Genomic DNA, 23,614 nt, shown 5'->3' with positions numbered 1-23,614 from the left:
CACACACACACACACACACACTAAACAAGTAATTTGTTTTGGCAGTTGATCAAATAACTTAATCATATGGACAATAAAAGCATTTCTCAGGTTGATGCTGTGAAGCTTATAATAAGTTATGTATATGTTTATTTTTTTGGTTTGTTGCAAGTTTACATTTTTCCCTTGGTCCACCCATTTCCATCATATCTGGATTAGAGTTGTACAATCACAATTTGCTTGTAACAAGTATAGGTTCTAATAAAGCTGATGTGAATCACATTAAATAATCTTGGTGTCTCTTGTTCTCTCAACCCTGATGGCTCTTTTGCACACAGTGATCATGTGATTAAGTATTACATCAATCAGATCATCCTTGTGGAACATTTGAGGGACACTAGACTAGAGCAAGAAGAACATGCAGTTATTTGTATGCAGTTTCTTTATTATTGAAGTGCTACTACTACAGTACATTTGTGCCACCTGTTATGCCCATTCACTTGTCTGAGACCTGTTGCATGCGAACTATTAGCGGGGATGTCACTGATTAGAATGTAAACCGGGGTGTTATTTCATGAATAGGAAGAAGATATGTGTACACGCGTTAAGGCCCTGTGCTCTTCAACTAGCACGGATTTATTTTTGGCATCTGACATTAGAATTCGCCCTTTTCATATGCTAGCACAGTCCACCATGAAGACTTACCAACTGTGTTGATATCGTTAGTGAGCCAGTTGCTCGTTTGTTCCTTATTTTTATGAAGCGTTTGAATTATGATGGATTTAACTGCATTGTAAGGACTAAACGCGCATTGATTGATACGGTGAGTGTTGATCGTGGGAATTTCGTGTTTGTTCAACTTGACAAGACCGCGATTTAAAAGGTCAAATAGTGATGAGTGAAATGTACGACAGTTGAAGGCTGATTTATAAGATTTGTTTCCAAAATGGCTTGCGATTCAATCGGTTAATTTGTAACAATGCTGGAAATTGTGTAATAGTGTATGTAACAGGCTGATTGATGATGCTCGACCCACTCAGAACAATAGTGTATCTTGTGTATTCCACAAAATTCAATGCTCGCATGCATTATGGTAGATTAATTATATATAGGAATGGTTACATATTAGTCCATAAAATATTTCTGGAATACTTAACAAAAATGTAATCATTATATAATGTCGCGTTCATTCACGTGCCAGTCGGAACTAGGCAACTCAGAAATACCCGACTTGCTAACTGGTTGAAGCGGCACGTGTATAACTACAACCAGTTAGTAAGTCGCACATTTCCTAGTTCCGATTAGTACCTGAACGCAGCAGAATGCGTAGGCTAAATCAATATTGTTTTAAAATATATATATTTTCACGGGTTTATGAACAACCTAGTGTAATGAGAAATAGCCTAGCTATATCTATTATATTCTGTCACACGTTGTTCTTTCCCTCTGATCATGGCCACCTAGGGAAGGGGCCGGGGGCGGAGCTTCGAAATGTCATTATATAGGTCGTATTTAAACCAGTTCAACATGGCATCTGCAGCTATATACCGGGTCTACCTGTTCTGTTTACACATACATACAGTTGAAGTCGGAAGTTTACATACACCTTAGCCAAATTCATTTAAACTCAGTTTCTCACAATTCCTGACATTTAATCACAGTAAAATTTCCCTGTTTTAGGTCAGTTAGGATCACCACTTTAATTTAAGAATGTGAAATGTCAGAATGGTAGAGAATTATTTATTTCAGCTTTTATTTCGTTCATCACATTCCCAGTGGGTCAGAAGTTTACATACACTCAATTAGCATTTTGTAGCATTGCCTTTAAATTGTTTAACTTGGGTCAAACGTTTCAGGTAGCCTTCCACAAGCTTCCCACAATATGTTGGGTGAGTTTGGTCCCATTCCTCCTGACAGAGCTGGTGTAACTGAGTCAGGTTTGTAGGCCTCCTTGCTTGCACACGTTTTTTCAGGTCTGTCCACAAACTGTCTATGGGATTGAGGTCAGGGCTTTGTGATGGCCACTCCAATACCTTGACTTTGTTGTCCTTAAGCCATTTTGCCACAACTTTGAAAGTATGCTTGGGGTCATTGTCCATTTGGAAGACCCCTTTGCGACCAAGCTTTAACTGATGTTGTGAGATATTGCTTCAATATATCCCCAAAATGTTCCTACCTCATGACGCAATCTATTTTGTGAAGTGCACCAGTCCCTCCTGCAGCAAAGCACCCCCACAACATGATGCTGCCACCCCGTGCTTCACGGTTGGGATGGTGTTCTTCGACTTGCAAGCCTCCCCCTTTTTCCTCCAATCATAACGATGGTCATTATGGCCAAACGGTTCTATTTTTGTTTCATCAGGCCAGAGGACATTTCTTCAAAAAGTACAATCTTTGTCCCCATGTGCAGTTGCAAACAGTAGTTTGGATTTTTTTATGGCTGTTTTGGAGCAGTGGCTTCTTACTTGCTGAGCGGCCTTTCAGGTTATGTACCCGTTTCCTCCAGCATCTTCACAAGGCCCTTTGCTGTTGTTCTGGGATTGATTTGCACTTTTCGCACCAAAGTACGTTCATCTCTAGGAGACAGAACGCATCTCCTTCCTGAGTGGTATGATGGCTGAGGGGTCCCATGGTGTTTATTCTTGCGTACTATTGTTTGTATAGATGAACGTGATAGCTTCAGGTGTTTGGAAATTGCTCCCGAGGATGAACCAGACTTGTGGAGGTGTACACATTTTTTTCTGAGTTCTTGGCTGATTTCTCTTGATTTTCCCATGATGTCAAGCAACGAGGCACTGAGTTTGAAGGTAGGCCTTGAAATACATCCACAGGTACACCTCCAATTGACTCAAATTATGTCAGTTAGCCTATCAGAAACTTCTAAAGCATGACATCAATTTATGGAATTTTCCAAGCTGTTTAAAGGCACAGTCAACTTAGTGTATATAAACTTCTGACCCACTGGAATTGTGATACAGTGAATTATAAGTGAAATAGTCTGTCTGTAAACATTTGTTGGAAAAATGACTTGTGTCATGCACAAAGTAGATGTCCTAACCGACTTGCCAAAACTATAGTTTGTTAACAAGAAATTTGTGGAGTGGTTAAAAAACGAGTTTTAATGACTCCAACCTCAGTGTATGTAAACTTCCGACTTCAACTGTACATACATACACAACCATTGTCAAACAATTGGGCTACTGTCACCAAAAACCTACATCAATTGTCTCCTATGTGCTTGCCTATATTGCTGTTAGGAGTTTAGAATTGAATTATTTTTGGGGAATTAAATTTTTACTTTAAATTTCATACTATTAAACTTTTTGTTAAAAGGTCAATCAACTTCACAAATACAGCTCAGTTTAATGAAAAAGTGAGTTTGCCCTGAATATGACCTGCTGTGTTTTCTTGTTCCCAGCTTGTTATCAGCAGCAGCAGTACAATAGTCTAGTTTCATTGGATAACCAGTCACGCCAACATGACCAAAGAGGACGAGATCCCGGATTGGGTGGGAGCTCAGGAGTTCTATGGCAAATATGACCCCAAGGAGATCCTGGGAAGGTATGGTATCATTTGTATGTCATATGGAATTGTTTTCATGTACATGAGGTAAAAAGAACATGAAGGTATTTTCTATTAATTCACTGCATAAAAATAGCCTGGCCCCAGGTCTGTTTGTGCTGTACACCTGAAACAAACTCAAATGTCACCTCAACAATGTTTGGCAATCCATCACAATGACCATATGAGTTGGCTATACAGCCCAAAACGATCTGGGACCAGAGGAGAACAGAAATAATAATAAACAGAAACTCACACATCAACCACCCCTCAGTCTAGACTGCTTATGGAAGGGAATTAGGGTTCTGGGAACTCACTATTAAACCCTGTCATCAGGGACATCCTTTGTGTCGTATCACTGTGTGTGGTTTGTTAATCAAGAGAGGTATGCCATTACGTAACTAAACTATGTATTATTGAGCCGGGCGGCATTCATTTGAGCGTGTTTTAGGACAAAGGTTTTGGCACCGAACAGTACTAGTGATTGGTCAGCTAGTAGAGTCATTGTGTCATCCCACTCGGATTCACACAGGGGGTCACTTGTGTGATAAAGAAATTGCATTATTTTCAAATCCAATTTTATTTGTCACATGCACCGAATACAACAGGTGTAGGTAGACCTTACCGTGAAATGCTTACTTACAAGCCCTTAACCAATAACAGTTTTACAAAATAGTTAAGAAAATATTCACTAAATAAACAAAAGTAAAAAATAAAATAAAATGTAACACAAAATAACAATAGAGAGGCTATATACAGTCTGACAATTTTTTGGGCCTTCCTCTGTCACCGCCTAGTATATAGGTCCTGGATGGCAGGATGCTTGGCCCCAGTGATGTACTGGGCCGTACGCACTACCCTCTGTAGCGTCTCACGGTCGGATGCAGAGCAGTTGCCATACCAGGCGGTGATGCAACTGGTCAGGATGCTCTCGATGGTGCAGCTGTAGAACCTTTTGAGGATCTGGGGACCCATGCCAAATCAGTCTCCTGAAGGGTAAAACGTGTTGTTGTGCCCTCTTCACGACTGTCTTCGGGTGTTTTGACCATGATAGTTTGTTGGTGATGTGGAGACCAAGGAACTTGAAACTCTTGACCTGCTCCACTACAGTCTATCGATGTGAATGGAGGCGTGTTCGGCCCCCCTTTTCCTGTAGTCCACAATCATCTCCTTTGTCTTGCTCACGTTGAGGGAGAGGTTGTTGTCCTGGCACCACACTGCCAGGTCTCTGACCTCCTACCTATAGGCTGTTTTATCGTTGTTGGTGATCAGGCCTACCACTGTTGTGTCGTCAGAAAACTTAATGATGGTGTTGGAGTCGTGCTTGGCCACGCAGTTGTGGGTGAACAGGGAATACAGGAGGGGACTGAACATGCACCCCTGAGGGGCCCCCGTGTTGAGGATCAGCGTGGCAGATGTGTTGTTGCCTACCCTTACCACCTGGGGGCGGCCCGTCAGGAAGTCCAGGATCCAGTTGCAGAGGGAGGTGTTTAGTCCCAGGGTCCTTAGCTTAGTGATGAGCTTTGTGGGCACTATGGTGTTGAACACTGAGCTGTAGTCAATGAACATTCTCACATAGGTGTTCCTGGGATGATGTTGTTGATGTGAGCCATGACCAGCCTTTTAAAGCACTTCATGGCTACTGACGTGAGTGCTACGGGGCGGTAGTCATTTAGACAGGTTACCTTAATGTTCTTGGGCACAGGCATTATGGTGGTCTGCTTGAAACATGTAGGTATTACAGACTCGTCAGGGAGAGGTTGAAAATGTCAGTGAAGACACTTGCCAGTTGGTTCACGCATGCTCTGAGTACACGTCCTGGTAATCCGTCTGACCCTGCGGCCTTGTGAATGTTGACCTGTTTAAAGGTCTTGCTCACATCGGCTACGGAGAGCATGATCACAAAGTCATCTGGAACAGCTGGTGCTCTCATGCATGCTTCAGTGTTGCTTGCCTCGAAGCAAGCATAAAAGGCATTTAGCTTGTCTGGTAGGCTCGCGTCACTGGGCCGCACGCGGCTGGGTTTCCCTTTGTAGTCCGTAATAGTTTGCAAGCCCGGCCACATCTGACAAGCGTCAGAGCTGAGTGTAGTAGCATTCAATCTTAGTCCTGTATTTACGCTTTGCCTGTTTATTTTATTTTTTTGCCATTGTTTCTCACAAGTATCACAGAACGTTAACAAAGACAGGCCAGATCAAAGACGAGATAATTCATCATTGTTTTTTGTACATAAAAAAACACATTTAGTATGTGGGCCACATGTTGCCAGCATCATACAACTAACAGAGCCATTCTACCCTTGTCAGCACAAGTTAGCCATTTACCTTAAATAAAACCTTGATAAAGCTTTACCACTGTTCTTATTGGGCTGGTGGGCTCTGTAACATGTCACATAAACAACAGTGCACTGTATAGTATGGCATAACACACACATCACCTGTATTATCGTATCAGTTTCCTGCACATGTAGAGAGCGACAACATGCTTTTAGAGAGAACACCTGTATTTTAATTTACTGAGGGGTATGTACTTGTTTTTGTGGCCCAATGCAGCTTAATGTCATTATATGGAGTATAGGCCTACTTGCAAAGTGCAGAAGATTCTCAAAAAGAAAATGGTAAGGATGAACATGTTTTTGAGGCTGCCTTAATATATAAAGCTGTGCTTCAGATATTTGAAATATTTTATCTGATAGGGATAGCCAATCATTCTCAGCCTTGTGAGATTTTAGCTCTAGTATATGTTCTGCATTAGATACACATTGTGTCCTCTATTGGTTTCTTTGGAGTTGTATTACATCCTATATAATCTCTCGTGGACAGATGCACGTAACATAGATGGTAGTAGCATCTGTCGACAGACTGTGGAACGCGACGACCAACAAGGAACTTTGTTCTGGTACGCAGATTTTTCTGTCACTTATCGTTTGAACAAATCACGATTTGTCTTCTTTTGAATTTGGGTAGGAGAGGGGACATTTTGCCCATAGATTTGCACGAAACTCGCTAAATTTCCATTTAGAGAGATTGAGATTTCGCTAGTCCCGTTAGTACATTTTCTAAAACGTCTCCCTTGTAATTATAGTACATATAAACTCCCCACAGAATTTAATCTTAAATATTTGACGCAATTCCACAAGATTTTAGTTCTGGGTGTCCGAGAGAACATCCTAAAGAGTGATGATCAGAGGGTTGTGGATTCAAATCCCTGGTGGGGCACATTGCCGTTGTTTTTTGCTATGGAACAAATCTAACAAAATAAGTTCCACTTGAGTATTCAGCTGTACAAATAAAATAAAAACTTGAAATGTGTGTGATGTAATTTACTACCTTTAGATATGACGCTGTTTGTTTTTCTGTCCTTGTGCTTCAGGGGGGTGAGTAGCGTGGTGCGACGTTGTATTCATAAACAAACCCAACAGGACTATGCGGTCAAAATCATTGACGTCACTCCTTCTGACAAGATCTCGGCTGCCGAGATCGAGGAGATCAAAGAGGCCACAGTGAAGGAGATTGATATTCTCAAGAAAGTCTATGGAATGGACAACATCAGTAAGCAAAATAACACCACAATGCGTACATTATTGACACTTTAATGGAACTTAATGTATATAATAACAAAACTACTTGAAAAAACTTGAGTAAGAAACTCACACATCCATCTAGCCTATTCCTGGAGTAGGCTTAATCTGAATTCGGAAAATGGGCCCGATAAAAACATTATTCCCTCATCTGGTCAAATATGGAGTGTGGAGCACATTGACGTGGATCTCTAAAGTTATTTTACAATAACTTTGTTCAAAGGTTATGTCTACGCATCCTAGAGGGTTGGACAACTTTAGCTTTTGCTTTCCTCTACTGCTTCATAACCATATTGACTGCGCATCACTTGTTTAGCTAGAAAAGGTCAAATTGATATTATAACATCTGTTTAACTCTATGGCTATGTTTACACATGCAGCCAAATTCTGATATTTTTTTCCCCCACTAATTGATCTTTTGACCAATCACATCAGATCTTTTCACAGCAGATCTTTTCAGAGCTGATCTGATTGGTCAAAAGACCAATTTGTGAAACAAATATCAGAATTGGGCTATCTGTTCTACTGATGTAGACATACATCATAACAGGCCTATTATCTCTCCACAGTCCAGCTGAAGGACTGCTATGAGTCAAAAGCCTTCTTCTTCCTAGTGTTTGACCTGTAAGTATCCAGACAGACTCTGCAGCATACAATCACGTAATCTGTCAATTTCCTAACAAGGAATCTTACAAATATTTATACAACATTTAAAAAACACTATCCAATCAAGGTACAAGGAAGAGTGACATGTTTAGTGCACTGGTGATTTTTTCAGTGATTATACAGAGTACATTTGACTCAATACTTTCAGGCCCTCGGGATGTATGCATACCAATATAATCTGTCTCTCTCCCAGGATGAAGAGAGGAGAGCTGTTTGACTACCTCACAGAAAAAGTAACTCTGAGTGAGAAGGAGACCAGGTCAGAAACTCTACCTCACACACATTCATTCACTATCTTATTGCGTACATCTGGGTTCGGTCCCCTCAAAAATGTATATCTGGACAAGACTGTTTGTGGTTCAGGGGTTCATTAAGACATTTGAGGGACATTGAGAGATTTGCTGTGTGAGTGCTGTAGAATTTGAGTGATTTGAGACTAGTTAGTTTGGCCCTAATGGGCATGTTTAGGGAGTGTGAGAGATATAGATCAGAAGGACAACATTTCCCTATTTTTCTGAAGGAAGATCATGCGTGCCCTGCTAGAGGTGGTTAAATTCCTCCACGACCAGAACATCATCCACAGAGACCTCAAGCCTGAGAATATCCTGCTGGATGACAACATGGACATCAAGCTCACTGACTTTGGCTTCTCCCTGCAGATTGAGCCTGGACAGACACTCAACGGTTAGTAGTTTCTATCAACAGATGTGGGGTCTACGACTGGCAAAGAAAATCTAGTTAATTACTGTCCCACTCAATCTCATTCTGACTGAATTAGCAGTGAAATCATTGTAGAAAGTTGTCAGGATACCCCATGTCCATAATTGCATACCACATAGAATTAAGCATTATAGCGGAAGGTAATGAGCGCTTCATACTGGCTGCTCAGTCAGTGGAAGAAAGCCTCATGTTTTGAACGCTGTGGCGCTAAGTTTTAACACTAGCTGTCAGTGCTATGTAGAGGAACCCTTTCTAGCTAGTCAACGCCCCTAAATCCTCGTCCACAACCCACTCCCCTTCTGTCCTGTCCCTGTCGTTTGCTCAAGCAAAGGTTAAGATGCAACAGGACACTTGCTGAGCTATTTGCTGTTCCCAAATCATTAGGAGCATGTGTTGACCTTTTAAAAGGCGATGCTGTGACCTCTCAGCATGCACAGAACTTCAGACTAGGAACTGCAGTCAGTTTTTTTGTGGTAAAATACAATCCACACTTGTACGTTTGTCAACAAATACTATATATAGGTTCAGGTTGAATGATAAACATGCAAAGAACAGTCAATTACTGTAGTAGACTATGATGTGTTTCCTGTATCAGCTTGAGACTTTCATTTACATTTATTGTACTCATAATTATGAGAATATTAATTATTACTAATATTCACCTAGCAATGCCCCCTCTATCTGTTTTCTACACCAGAGGTGTGTGGGACCCCTGGCTATCTGGCTCCTGAGATCATTGAGTGCTCCATGGACCCCAACCACAGGGGATACGGGACTGCAGTTGACATGTGAGTACTCCGATTACACACAACTACCCATTCACCTTTCCATCTACCCGCTGGATACCAGATCTTGGTTAAATACTGTACATAAAACTTCTCTGTCGTCCCACTGCTCCAGCACTTCATTTATTTTAATGGAAATATTTTCACTAATCACAATTTAAGTGCAACATTTATTTCTAAAAGTATCCATTTAGTTAAGCTTGTTCCATAGTATTTATTTAGTTTAATATTACTTGGTACCTAACAGCTAACTGCCAAAATAAAGGAAACAGCAACATATAGTGTCTTAATAGGGCGTTGTGCCACCACGAGCCGCCAGAACAGGTTCAATGCACCTTGACATAGATTCTACAAGTGTCTGGAACTCTATTGGAGGGATGCAACACCATTATTCCATGAGAAATGCCATAATTTTGTGTTTTTTTGATGGTGGTGTAAAACGTTGTCTCAGGCTCAAGATCCGGTCATGGCATATGGTTACCTCGTTTTCATGCAAATCAAACCATTCAGTGACCACTCGTGCCCTGTGGATGGGGGCGTTGTCATCCTATGGAGGCATAGCCATGGTATTTATTTATTATTTTACTTTTATTTAACTAGGCAAGTCCGTTAAGAACAAATTCTTATTTACAATGACGGCCTAGGAACAGTGGGTTAACTGCCTTGTTCATGGGCAGAATGATAGATTTTTTTACATTCGTCAGCTCGGGGATTCAATCTTGCAACCTTTTGGTTACGAGTCCAATGCTCTAACTACTAGGCTACCTGCCGACAAAATAACCTGGCTTTTTATACATGACCCTAAGCATGATGTGATGTTCATTAACTCATAAACCACACCTGTGTGGAAGCACCTTTTGTCAATATACTTTGTATTCCTCATTTACTCATGTTTCCACTATTTTGGCAGTTACCTTTATATTATATGGTGAAATAAAGTCCTAGAAAAAGTATCACTATAATCCTGATGATGATTTATTGTGATTCCAGATGGAGTTCAGGGGTGATCTTGTACACTCTACTGGCTGGATCCCCTCCCTTCTGGCACAGAAAACAGATGATGATGCTTCGTATGATCCTAGCTGGGAACTACGACTTATCTTCTCCTGAATGGGACGACCGGTCTGACACTATCAAAGACCTAGTGGGTTTGGAAGGATTAACACTGTAGCTTCAAAACATGGTTAAAACTATACTTCTGATCTCAAGGATAGTCAGCTGCATTCATAGCTCTGTTTATTAATCCACTTTATTGGTCCATTTGCATGGATACTGTTTATTTTTTGCTGTCACAGTACCCAATCTGACACACATCACAGGCTGGGAGCAGTGCCCATGGGGCACAAGGGGTAGTGCCTTGCTCAATGGCAGAACGGCAGCATATGTATACGGGATATTGAAGAAGGCTCACTCCCTGCAGATTTCCTCGCTGGCAGCTCGGGGGTTCCAACCCTTCGGTTACCGGCCCACCCCTCTAACCCCGAGGTTACCTCCTCCCCCTAATTTGAGAGTGCCTACACTTCTCCAGCCGCATCCTTCAGCTGTTTGTCAGAATGGACACTTTTTTTGAGGGGGGAATCCATTGATTGCCCCTTAAATATTGCCTCATGTCTCTGTTTTCAGATCTCCAGGATGTTGATGGTAAACCCAGATCAGCGTTATACAGCCCAAGACTGCCTGAACCACCCCTTCTTCCAGCAGTATGTGGTGGCTGAAGTAAGACACTTCACCCCCAAGAGGAGGTTCAAGGTAAGAGCAGCAACACTATACAAAGATTCCCATGTGATGTGGAATCAACACCACGGTTGGGGATTTATGTTTGAGTTCAGAAATCCTCATGGAAAATGAGTTTAATAAATGTCAATATCGGAACTGACTGGGATCGATGGCAATATGACACCGTAATATCAGTCATAGGTCAAATAAATCCTAACATGCAGTCTGATGTACAGTCGTGGCCAAAAGTTTTGAGAATTACACAAATATTAATTTTCAAAATCTACTGCCTCAGTTTGTATGATGGCAATTTGCATATACTCCAGAATGTTATGAAGAGTCATCAGATGAATTGCAATTAATTGCAAAGTCCCTCTTTGCCATGCAAATGAACTGAATCGCAAAAAAACATTTCCACTGCATTTCAGCCCTGCCACAAAAGGACCAGCTGACATCATGTCAGTGATTCTCTCGTTAACACAGGTGTGAGTGTTGACAAGGACAAGGCTGGAGATCACTCTCATGCTGATTGAGTTCTAATAACAGACTGGAAGCTTCAAAAGGAGGGTGGTGCTTAGAATCATTGTTCTTCCCCTGTCAAACATGGTTACCTGCAAGGAAACATGTGCCGTCACATTGCTTTGCACAAAAAGGGCTTCACAGGCAAGGATATTGCTGCCAGTAAGATTGCACCTAAATCAACCATTTATCAGATCAAGAACTTTAAGGAGAGCAGATCAATTGTTGTGAAGAAGGCTTCAGGGCACCCTAGAAAGTCCAGCAAGTGCCAGGACCGTCTCCTAAAGTTCTGGCAACCACCAGTACAGAGCTTGCTCAGGAATGGCAGCAGGCAGGTGTGAGTGCATCTGCACACACAGTGAGGGGAAGACTTTTGGGGGATGGCCTGGTGTCAAGAAGGGCAGCAAAGAAGCCACTTCTCTCCAGGAAAATCATCGGGGACAGACTGACATTCTGCAAAGGGTACAGGGATTGGACTGGGGTTGTCATTTTCTCTGATGAATCCCCTTTCCGATTGTTTGGGGCATCCGTAAAAAAGCTTGTCCGAAGAAGATAAGGTGAGCGATACCATTAGTCCTGTGTCATGCCAACAGTAAAGCATCCTGAGACCATTCATGTGTGGGGTTGCTTCTCAGCCAAGGGAGTGGGCTCACTCACAATGGTACCAACACATCCTCCGAGAGCAACTTCTCCCAACCATCCAGGAACAGTTTGGTGACGAACAATGCCATTTCCAGCATGATGGAGCACCTTGCCATAAGGCAAAAGTGATAACTAAGTGGCTCGGGGAACAAAACATCGATATTTTGGGTCCATGGCCAGGAAACTCCCCAGACCTTACTCCCATTGAGAACTTGTGGTCAATCCTCAAGAGGTGGGTGGACAAACAAAAACTCACCAATTCTGACAAACTCAAAGCATTGATTATGCAAGAATGGGCTGCCATCAGTCAGGATGTGGCCCAGAAGTTAATTGACAGAATGCTAGGTCAGATCGCAGAGGTTTTGAAAAAGAAGGGTCAACACTGCAAATATTGACTTTGCATCAACTTCATGTAATTGTCAATAAAAGCCTTTGACACTTATGAAATGCTTGTATTTATACTTCAGTATTCCATAGTAACATGTGACAAAAATATCTGAAGACAGAGGCAGCAAAATTTGTATTTCTCAAAACTTTTGGCCATGACTGTACATAGAACCAACACATTCTCACCCCCATCGTCATGTCACCAGGTCGTCTGCATGACAGTGCTGGCCGTGATGCGCATCTACTGTAATTACCGCCGCGCCAAGCCGATCACCAAGGAGGTGATCAAGAGTGACCCGTACGCCATCAAGCCCATCCGCAAGCTAATCGATGCCTGTGCCTTCAAGATCTATGGCCACTGGGTCAAGAAGGGCCAGACCCAGAACAGAGCCGCCCTGTTCGAGAACACTCCCAAGGCCATCTTGCTGTCCATGGCTGCAGAGGCCGAGGACTCCTCCATGCACTCCTGGTAATGATGCTGTTTCTCAGTCCAGGTCCTAAGAAGAGGGAGGTGGGACTCTACATTAGCTTGCCATCTGTCTCAATTCTCTATCCTTTTAAAATCCAATGGTGTTAAATGTGTACGGCTGCACACATCTGGAGAAAGGACAGAATTGGGCTGGTATGTCATTAGGCTCAGCTCAGGATTTGACTCCATCTGTCTTAAATTGGGCTTAAAGCATTGGTGTGACGCAATAACAAAAAAAACTTTGGGTTGGACACTTTAGAGATGTAGCATGAGATATAGCTTGTTCTTTGTATCAAAAAGGAGGGTTGGTGAAAATCCATGCTAATGGATTGCAGCTATTTGTCGCTTGACTGGTATGTCTTTTAAACCAGTGGTTCTCAAACCTCTCCTCAGGGACCCCCAGCCAGTCCATGTATTTGATCTATTCCACACCGGATTCAACTCGTCACTAATCAGGCCTTTGAATAGGTGAGCTAGTTTAGCGATACAACAAAATTGTGATACGTCTGGGGGGTCCCAGAGGTTTAGGAACCACTGTTTTAAATTGTGGATTGATCAAGACTTAGGAAATATCCTATAACTATACCCTCCAACACCTGCACTGAGGAATATTGGTCTGTGTTTAGTACATAATGGAACAAATAGCTAGACATCCACAGTGAAATTTTTCTATGGCTTATACAGTATTGCAGGTGTCAGAAAATTCAGAGATGGAAATAGTGCACATCCAGGCTCTCTATTCTTTTCCAACATGAGTATGGTGTCTAGTATATAGATGTATTCTGAAATGTTGCTCCCTTCTGAAATATTCTTAGTGTTAAAGGTCATTTCAACCATATAATGAGCCTCAAATTCCATTGTTATGTAAAAGACAATTGCTCTGCATGCAAAGCTTCTTAGTGCTAGTGATTCTCCCTTCGCTCAGTATGTGCAATGAGTCCGGCATGTACATTTATTTTGACATACTGTACTTGGTCATGTACTGTAAACTGTTTAAGGGAGCATGAGAACACTAATTGTATGCTAACATTGATTCATTATATTTATTAAATCTCAACCTGATTGTATGTGATTGGTGCAAAACGTATAGCTTATGATTGATTATAATGAGCTGCAAACTCAAAGCCAAGCTACAGGTTTATTCATTCTTGGTATAAACCATAACAAAAAAAGGAACACATGTGGGATATGTATAATACGACATTAGACATGTCAACAAGCAGGGGAACAAGAATTCTCCAATCACCACCTCGGATGAGAACCTAATACTGGTCCATTTATTCCCCTAGTTATTCTACGAGGCTGCTCTCATAACTAGTATCTGAAGTGGTAGTCATCCACAAGAGCTCATCTCAGTCATCAGTTCTGACCTAGCCCTTCAGGGATGACATGCCTGCTCTCATGATCTCATCCACCAACAGGATGTTGCTGGCTATTACCGTGCTGTGGACAGAAAACAAATCAATAACAGTTTAATCCAAAGGGTCATTGAATTTTAAATATGAAGGGTCATACTGAATTGAGATTAAAAGGGTGTGTTCTTACCATGAGTGAAGGAGTTGTTTCTTAACACTGTAGTTATCCCAAACCCCAGCTTCTGAAGCGACCATTGGTTCACCTAAAGAAAAATAGGTACATTTAAAGAGATTTTAATATTTTTGTTTTGACATAGGAATGTGAAATAAATCCATATCCTCAGTTCGAGGTTAAATTCCATACCAGAGCTCAGGTCAACTCCAACCAGCTGACCACTCTCTTTGTACTCAGTCTGGAGTTTGACCAGGGTCTCCATGGGATCATACCCAGAGTTCTGGGCTAGTACCTGGAGAGAAAGAAACAGTCAGTCAGCAGTACTTAGATCTATTGCCAAGACTTAACTAAAAGCTGATGTCCTTCATTGTCAAGAGTTAAATAGATGTTATATCAATAGAATGCCAAAGCACGGAAGGCATTGACAAAAATAAATAACTTCAAGACTCATTACATACCTTAGGGATGATGAGGAGGGCATCAGCAAAAGCCTGCACACCCAGCTGAGCCCGGCCCTTCACTGAGGGTTTGTGCTTTATCAGAGCATCATGCACAGCCACCTCGAAGGCCCCGGCCCCTGACACCACGCAGCCTGCAAAGTCAACACTGGGATCAGACTCTGAACAACAGCTGACTGGCTGATAAGCAATACTGAAGAGATCAGTCATTGATATGGGTAGGCACACATTGAAAAACAAAAGGATTTCTAAAAGGTATAATACACACAAAATTAAGCGATTTGAGGCAGAGTGGTGTTTGAAAATGTGAATGGATGCCATCTGACCACAGACTTCTCAACATTCCATAGGGAATGACTTTACAGTGGTCTGTTCCTGAAGAGTTTTAGTATGCATTTAAACTAGCTACTTGTATTCACTTCTCCAAGGAGTAGGTGAGGCACAGGTCAGCACTAACCTTTAGTAAAGAAGCAGTGAAAGGATGTTTTTGCATGGTGTCTGATTGCATCTACTACTGACAGAGTAACACATAATTCGTCCATGCCTACAAATCTATTCCAGCATCGTTACAGAATCAGTCCCATCTTGATAAAACCAAACTCTTCCCCCACTCAATATCATCTGATAGTAGAGCTGGATTCAAATAGTTGCTGAGTTTGATTAATCCTCCCTAGTGTCAGATGAACCTCCATTGCAGCAGCACGTACCATCCTCGATGGCGTTCTTGACGGCCCTGAGCCCATCCCTGACTGCATCTTTGATCTGGGTCAGGGTGTGTTTGTTGGGTCCCTTCACAAGCAGGGTCACTGACAGGGGGTTTCCACACTTCTCTATGAATGTGTACTTCTCCTCACCCTGTATGGGGGGAGAAACCATTACGTTACATATTTAACTTCATGATAAACCACAATATTACATGTTTGACCATGATATCATACACATTTTTACCAAATCATAGATTTTCATAGTATTGGAAAGAAGAGGCATGGCAAGCTGATAGGCCCCTTTTGTATCCTCAGTGGGGTGAATGTGGCCAGTGATTCCTCCCACCCACACCAGGAGGAATTCTGTACCAAATGTTTTGGAAACTGGTACAGACCATTTGATGGTTTGTCCTGGTCTAGTGGTAAAGACCCAGCATGTTAACTCACCAGGGTGTGTTCATAGACCAGACCAGCCTGGCCCAGGCATTCTGGGGTGAGGTCTTCGAAAGAGTTCATGGCAATACCTCCACAGGCCAGGGTGAGTCTGGGGGGGGTAAAATGGTCAGCAAGACACTCAAATATTACAATTAGTCTCACACACACACACATACACACACAATTGTAATCACTCCTCCACTGAATAGGTGAGGCACAGGACAGCACTCACATTTAGTAAAGTAGGAGTGAAAATATGCTTTTGCATGGTGTCTGACTGATTTTACTACTGACAAGAGTAACACAGAATTCACCCATGCACAAGAGTACCTCTCCAATATGCACTGTTCAAGCTTGTAAACAAAGATTGAGGCAGGCTATATAGTTTTTGTACCTTTCCATGTTCCTCCTCTTGGTCCTACGCAGAGCTACAATGCCCTCTTTGGCCAGAGCATCCAGGGAATATGGGTCAATGCCCTGTAAGGAGTAATTTAAAAAATATATATATTTAATGAACCCAAATGTAATTCAAATCACTTTTAATATGCTGCAATACTGAATGTACTGGTCTGCTGAATACATGTGGAGGAGAATGCAGCTCCTCCAATGCAGAGGTTACAGACCACACTTTACTGTAGCACAGAGTAAAATCCAGGGGAGCTACAAAAGCACACAAGGGTGTTCACTGTGCTGTCAGACACTTCTGCTTAATAAGTTAGTATTGCCTGAGAGTCTTCAAAAAAAATTATTGAAAGATTGATGATAAACGTATTTTGGAAATGTGATCTTTCACCAGTGAATAAATTAAATTCCTAGTCATACCTTCTGGTTGAGGACCACAAAGCCCTTGCTGTTATCAGCACAAACTGCGTTCTTGAGCTCGATGATCTTCTTCACACGCTCCTCAATGAACTTCCTCTCAGCAGCCACCAGCTTCTCCCTCTCGCCAGCACTCTTGTAGAAGAAGCCAGAGTTCACCTCACTGAAAGTAAAGCAGGGGTTTGAACTGACAGTTTAGAAATCCATGCTCTTTTCACAGGACACTATTGGGAAAGTATACAACATAGGCGGTCACACTACAATCCCCTTTACTGTAGTAGTTACGTCCTATAATATTGACTTTCCAGTGACCAAAAATTATTCCTGCTTAAAAAGAGCTTTGCCACATCTCTGAAATTAACTAAACTGCAGGACTGTATTCACTTCTCCATAGAGTAGATGAGGCACAGGTCAGCACTCACATTTAGTAAAGAAATAGTGAAAGGATGCTTTTGCATGGTGTCTGACTGGATCTACTACGGACTGTAACACAGAATTCATCCATGCCTACACATTTAGTCCACCTAGTAAAAGCCAAAGATAGCTGCTAACATTATACTGACGTTTTCTCATATTCCAAAGAGGCATTGCAAGTGAGCACAAAGGCGTCCTCTACCCGCTTCTTCATGTCTGGATGGCGGGCGCCGTGGTCCAACACCAGGCCTCGGATCAGCCTAGGGAGGGGACAGAAAAGGTCACAATGTTGGACACAATTCAAATGTACACATTGTCAGTGACTGTTTATGAGGGAGAGTGATATGTACACTCACTGTGTGTCGCTGTCAGTCTTATGCTTCATCTCCATGATCTCTACCATGAACAGGTCAATAGGCTCATTGGGTCTGTGGATAGCCAGCACAGCATCCACCACAGCCTGAAGAATATCCCCCAAGTAAAGGGAGTGAAGTTATTAGATGTGCTGATCATACAATCAAATGACAAGTACAGCATTGGTTGATGGAAGAGCCCCCCCCCCCAAAAAAAGTCCCACACCAGCCAGGCTCAAGTAAATGCTCTAAGTCAGGGATGCGTAACTCCAGTCCGAGGGCCTGATAGGTATGTTAGCTGGGGCAAAAGTGTGACACCAGACTCCAATAGACCAACTAATCATGATATTCAGTTTAAAATGCAATTGACTTTAAAAAAGATATATAAAAAATAAAAGTTGTTTTTAAAGGCTGTTTGCGCTAGAGATGGGGAAAAGTGTGACCAGTCCGGCCCCGAGGACTACATTAACCCATCCCTGCTCTACACGGCCAAAAGTATGATCATCTCATTCCAAAATCCTGGGCATTAATATGGAGTTGGTCCCCCTTTTGTCATTACAGCCTCTACTCTTCTAGGAAGGCTTTCCAATAGATGTTGGACCATTGGCGCAGAGACTTGCTTCCATTCTGCCACAAGAGAATTAGTGAGGTTGGGCACTGATGTTGGACAATTAGACCTGGCTCGCAGTCAGCGTTCCAATTAATCCCAAAGATGTTAGATGGGGTTGAGGTCAGGGCTATGTTCTTCCACACCGATCTCAACAAACCATTTCTGTATGGACCTCGCTTTGTGCACTGCAATGCTGAAACGGGACATTCCAAAATTGTGGCGACAGAATCTAGAATGTCATTGTACGCTGTAGTGTTATGATTTCCTTTCACTGGAACTAAGGGTCCTAGGCTGTACCAAGAAAGCCCAAAGCATTATTCCTCCTACAAACTTCACAGTTGGCACTATGCATTGGGGTAGGTAGCGTTCTCCTGGCATCCGCCAAACCCAGTTGACTGTCGGACTGCCAGATGGTGAAGCGGGATTCATCACTCCAGAGAACGTGTTTCCATTGCTCCAGAGTCCAATGGCGGCGAGCTTTACACACGCTTGGCGTTGTGATCTTAAGCTTGTGTGCGGCCGCTTGGCCATGGAAAGCCATTTTATGAAACTCCCGACGAACAGTTATTGTACGGACGTTGCTTCCAGAGGCAGTTTGGAACTTGGTTGAGAGTGTTTCAACCGAGGACAGAATTATTTTACGCGCTTTGCGCTTCAGCACTCGATGGTCCCATTCTGTGACCTACCACTTCGCAGCTGAGCAGTTGTTGCTCGTAGACGTTTCCACTTCACTATAACAGCACTTAGTTGACCGGGGCAGCTCTAGCAGGGCAGAAATTACAAACTTTTATATATATAGTGCAAGTAAAAAAAATTAAACGCAACATGGAAGTGTTGGTCTCACGTTTCATGAGCTGAACTAACGTCCCATAAATGGTCCATTCGCACAAAAAGCTTATTTCTCTCAATTTGTTCACATCCCTGTTAGTGACCATTTTTCCTTTGCCAAGATAATCCATCTACCTGACAGTTGTGGCATATCAAGAAGCTGATTACACAGGTATACCTTGTGCTCGGGACAATAAGTCCATTAAAAATGTACAGTTTTGTCACAACAAAATGCTACAGATGTCTGAAGTTGAGGGAGCATGCAATTGGCATGCAGACTACAGGAATGTCTACCAGAGCTGTTGCCAGATAATTTAAATGCTAATTTCTCTACCATAAGCAACTTCCAACGATGTTTTAGAGAATTTGGCAGTACATCCAACCGGCCTCAACAGCAGACCACGTGTAACCACGGCAGCCCAGGACCTCTACATCCAGCCCTTTGACCTGCGGGATCTTGGGACCAGCCACCCGGGCAGCTGATCAAACTGTGGGTTTACACAACCTAAGAATTTCTGCACAAACTTTGAGAAACCGTCTCAGAGAAGCTCATCTGCATGCTTGTTGTATGCATGCTCCTCACGAGGGTCTTGACCTGACTGCAGTTCAGTGACTTCAGCGGGCAAATGCTCACCGTCGATGTCGACTGGCACGTTGGAGAAGTGTGCTCTTCACAGATAAATCCTGGTTTCAAATGAACCGGGCAGGTGGCAGACAGCATGTTTGCCGTTGTGTGGGCGAGCGGTTTGCTGATGTCAACGTTGTGAACAGAGTGACCCATAGTGGCGGTGGGGTTGTGGTATGGACAGGCATAAGCTACAGAAAACAAACCAAATTGCATTTTATGGACGGCAATTTGAATGCAGAGACGCAGAGCCCCATATACTAACCACCACTGCGACCTGTATGCTCTCGTTGGCTGGCCCTCGCTTCATATCCATCGCCAAACCCACTGGCTCCAGGTCATCTATAAGTTGTTGCTAGGTAAAGCCCCGCCTTATATCATATTCCTCCTTTGGCCGCCTTTCCTTCCAGTTCTCTGCTGCCAATGACTGGAACAAACTGCTCACTGGTCATCATAGCAGCACGCGCTCCAGCAGGTATATTTCACTGGTCACCCCCAAAGCCAATTCCTCCTTTGGCCGCCTTTCCTTCCAGTTCTCTGCTGCCAATGACTGGAACAAACTGCAAAAATCACTGAAGCTGGAGACCCATATCTCCCCCACTAGCTTTAAGCACCCGCTGTCAGAGCAGCTCACAGATCACTGCACATAGCCAATCTGTAAATAGCCCATCCAACTACCTTATCACCATATTGTTATTTACTTGCAAACTCATCTTCTGCACATCTATCACCCCAGTGTTTAATTTGCCATACTGTAATAATTTCACCATTTTGGCACATTTATTGCCTCACCCCCTTATCCTACCTCATTTGCACACACTGTATACAGACCTTCTCTATTTTATTGACTGTATGTTTGTTTATTCCATGTGTAACTCTGTGCTGTTGTTTGTGTCGCACTGCTTTGCTTTATCTTGGCCAGGTCGCAGTTGTAAATGAGAACTTGTTCTCAACTAGCCTACCGGGTTAAATAAAGATGAAATAAAAATAGAGATCTGTACACAATTCCTGGAAGCTAAAAATGTTCCTGTTCTTCCATGGCCTGCATACTCACCAGACCTGTCACCCATTGAGCATGTTTGGGTTGCTCTGGATCGACATGTACAACAGCGTGTTCCAGTTCATGCCAACATCCAGCAACTTCGCACAGCCATTGAAGAGTGGGACAACATTCCAAAGGCCACAATCAACAGCTTGATCAACTCTCTGTGAATGAGATGTCGCCCTGCATGAGCCAAATGGTGGTCACACCAGATAATGACTGGTTTTCTGATCCACGCCCCTACTTTGTTTTAACTGTATCTGAAGAACAGATGCATATCTGTATTCCCGTCACAAACACACACCTCTGTGAGGAGATCAGCCAGCTCGGCGTGGACCTTGGTCCTGAGGGAGGTGCGGGCCACGTGGATGAGGGTCTCTCTGTCCATCTCTCTGGTCACCTTCATCTCCTCAAGCACCTTCAGAGCCTTATCCTTGGCTGCCTCAAAACCTTCTGCTATTATCCGTGGGTGGAGACCCTTTTTGGAGGCAAAGACAGAAAATACAGGTTGGGACAAAACACAGGAATAGGGGGTTAACTAATGGTACTGGGATGCAGATTATGCAACCTGCTTTATTGGCACCGATTCTACATGTATCAATTACATAATTTTAAGTCATCACACAACCTTACTAAAATAAAGCATTTAATTTCATCAAAATCCCTTCCCTTATCTAGGAAACTATTTCAATTACATGTTGGGGGCTTCCCCCAAGCCCCATCTCACCTCTGACACGTAGAGGTCTGCTTGTTTCAGGAGCTCTCCAATGATGAGCACATTGGATGTTGTACCGTCCCCTGTGATGTCATCCTGTGCTGTAGCTACTTTGGCAATCAAGGATGCTGTCGGATGCTGGATTTGCTGATTGAAGACAAGACTTTAGTGTCAAAGCAAGAATATAAGGCAACACATCTCACAATTAGTAAGGTTACAGATGTTAGATGAAGATGTACTGGTCTACTGAATACATGTGGAGGAGAATGCAACTCCTCCAATGCAGAGGTTACAGACAACACTTTACTATATTACAGAGTAAAATCCATGGGAACTACAAAAAAAAAAGCACACATGGGTGTTAACCGTACATCAAACTCATGGGATATTTGTCTTACCATTTCGTGCAACAAGACATTACCATCTTTGGTCAGCTTTATGTCACCAGCCCCTGATACAAGCCTGCAAACAAGCACACAAAACATAGTTTGTTAGAGGCTCAACAAATGGATATTTAAAACATGACTAGATGCATTGTACACTAATGTCTCTAATCACGAGTATAGCTAGAAAACAATGAGACTAGTTGTATATAAACTGATAGTAAGCTTTTCAGTTATAGTAGTCTCCAAATGATCTAGGTATCTGCTGATTATCCTTTATAGCTAATACCATTGATTGGTCAAATAATCCAGTGCCCATTGTAAAACCACTCCCTGATGATAATTCAGATAGCTACGATTAGCTAGCTATAATTTAGCTACGTATTTTGGAGGTGGCTAGGAAATCCACTATCAAGCACGCTTTCTTAGAGAAACTACTGCGTACAATGGATCTGACAAAATAAACATATATAATACCATAAATGGTCTACTGGCTGCCAGGATACCACGATGTTAGCTAAACTAGCAGCAGTAGCATGCTAACTGCTAGCGAGCATGGCCAGTTGCACTCACATTTTCATTGTTCCTTTTGGTCCCAAATTACTTTTGAGCACATCCTGAAGACCCCGAGCAGCACTGATATTTACTGCCAGAGCGGCTTGAGCACGTGCTACCTCAGCTTTCGGGTTTAATGCCTTTATAGCAGTCATGGTGTAAACATTTGCTATTCAGTTTCTCCACGCTGTAGAATTTACTGTAAAGGCTAACGCTAAATCAAGAAAGGCCGGTTTCTGGAACTCTCTGGGCTTCACGTGCGGAAATTGACATTGATCACTCCTTACTGTCGTCTTATTGGCCAGATGTTAGGCGGAAATCCAAATTACCCTGTGTGATTGGTGAAACAATAGGTAACTCAAATATAGAAAAGGCGGAGTCAACCTTTTTGTTCATGAGGTTCAATTTGGCAATGAGCGGCGCAAATTCACATATCTTTATAATACAAATATGTTCATGCTCAGCTGTTTAGAAGAGGATGTGATTTATAAGTCATATAAAAAAAATGCCCTACTCCTTTTAAAAATCTACCATCATGAGAAACTACTTTGTATGAAATTAAATATTAATATGGACATGAATAGCAAATGTATATGTAAAAATAGATGTCATTTGTCTCACTGTCAAAAAGGCAATGCAGTTGGGGGCGGAATATAGCCATCTCGAGACAACACCGATATAGTATTTTTTCTGAAAGTTGCCGGGATGTCACGTTTCCTACTTATCTCAGTACACTCGTAACAATTTAATCATTACGAAATGTATATTAAATCAAATAAACCTCACGTAGCAAATAAGCCACCAAATTCGACACTCTCACTGATCTCCACACAAAACTCATTGCTTGGTGGGCGAAGCAACGAAAAAACGCCACCTGCTGGACATTTTTTCTGCCGAGTTGGGCATCTCACCTCTTCGCCTCTTGGGTTACGTAAAAGCAGAGATATTAGAGAAAGGAGGAGATAAGAATCAAATGGGTCAGTTAATGTAACCCAGCACCCCGTCGAAGTAAATCGTCACGAAATCCCTTCTCAAAGTCAGGGTATGAGTCGATAAACATGCATATTTTCCTCTAAAGTATATGTCACGATTCCAAAGCTATATAATATTACAGATAGC

At 42.5% G+C, this 23,614-nt stretch overlaps 2 protein-coding genes and 5 non-coding genes across 7 annotated transcripts; 1 reads left to right on the top strand and 6 right to left on the bottom strand.

Annotated features, from left to right (window-relative positions):
* Nucleotides 1–452: 452 nt before the first annotated feature.
* phkg1a (phosphorylase kinase, gamma 1a (muscle)) lies at nt 453–14,091 on the top strand. The gene is made up of 10 exons (XM_021587916.2): nt 453–802; nt 3,398–3,540; nt 6,913–7,091; nt 7,690–7,744; nt 7,980–8,045; nt 8,307–8,470; nt 9,204–9,294; nt 10,282–10,435; nt 10,915–11,040; nt 12,762–14,091. The coding sequence occupies exons 2-10, from the start codon at nt 3,458–3,460 to the stop codon at nt 13,026–13,028; spliced, it is 1,185 nt and encodes a 394-aa protein (XP_021443591.1). The 5' UTR covers nt 453–802; nt 3,398–3,457; the 3' UTR covers nt 13,029–14,091.
* A 52-nt stretch (nt 14,092–14,143) lies between these two features.
* Nucleotides 14,144–22,775, bottom strand: LOC110507714 (T-complex protein 1 subunit zeta). Its single transcript, XM_021587915.2, has 14 exons — nt 22,514–22,775; nt 21,956–22,019; nt 21,570–21,704; nt 21,147–21,320; nt 17,741–17,844; nt 17,534–17,644; nt 16,974–17,133; nt 16,546–16,628; nt 16,164–16,260; nt 15,720–15,867; nt 15,013–15,146; nt 14,744–14,846; nt 14,570–14,642; nt 14,144–14,467 (listed from the first exon to the last, which is right to left on the bottom strand). Exons 1-14 carry the CDS (start codon nt 22,648–22,650, stop codon nt 14,395–14,397), a joined length of 1,596 nt encoding a protein of 531 aa, XP_021443590.1. The 5' UTR covers nt 22,651–22,775; the 3' UTR covers nt 14,144–14,394.
* LOC118944791 lies at nt 15,420–15,556 on the bottom strand. The gene has a single exon (XR_005040108.1). It is a non-coding gene; the product is annotated as a small nucleolar RNA SNORA15 (small nucleolar RNA).
* Nucleotides 16,334–16,471, bottom strand: LOC118944790. The gene has a single exon (XR_005040107.1). It is a non-coding gene; the product is annotated as a small nucleolar RNA SNORA15 (small nucleolar RNA).
* On the bottom strand, nt 16,709–16,844 carry LOC118944793. The gene has a single exon (XR_005040110.1). It is a non-coding gene; the product is annotated as a small nucleolar RNA SNORA22 (small nucleolar RNA).
* LOC118944792 lies at nt 17,343–17,477 on the bottom strand. Its single transcript, XR_005040109.1, has one exon. It is a non-coding gene; the product is annotated as a small nucleolar RNA SNORA15 (small nucleolar RNA).
* On the bottom strand, nt 21,789–21,930 carry LOC118944794. The gene has a single exon (XR_005040111.1). It is a non-coding gene; the product is annotated as a small nucleolar RNA SNORA22 (small nucleolar RNA).
* Nucleotides 22,776–23,614: the final 839 nt, after the last annotated feature.

This window comes from Oncorhynchus mykiss, chromosome 27 (genome assembly GCF_013265735.2).
Source record: "Oncorhynchus mykiss isolate Arlee chromosome 27, USDA_OmykA_1.1, whole genome shotgun sequence".
NCBI classification, from domain to species: Eukaryota; Metazoa; Chordata; class Actinopteri; order Salmoniformes; family Salmonidae; genus Oncorhynchus; species Oncorhynchus mykiss.
This window is presented reverse-complemented; position numbering and strand designations above follow the sequence as displayed.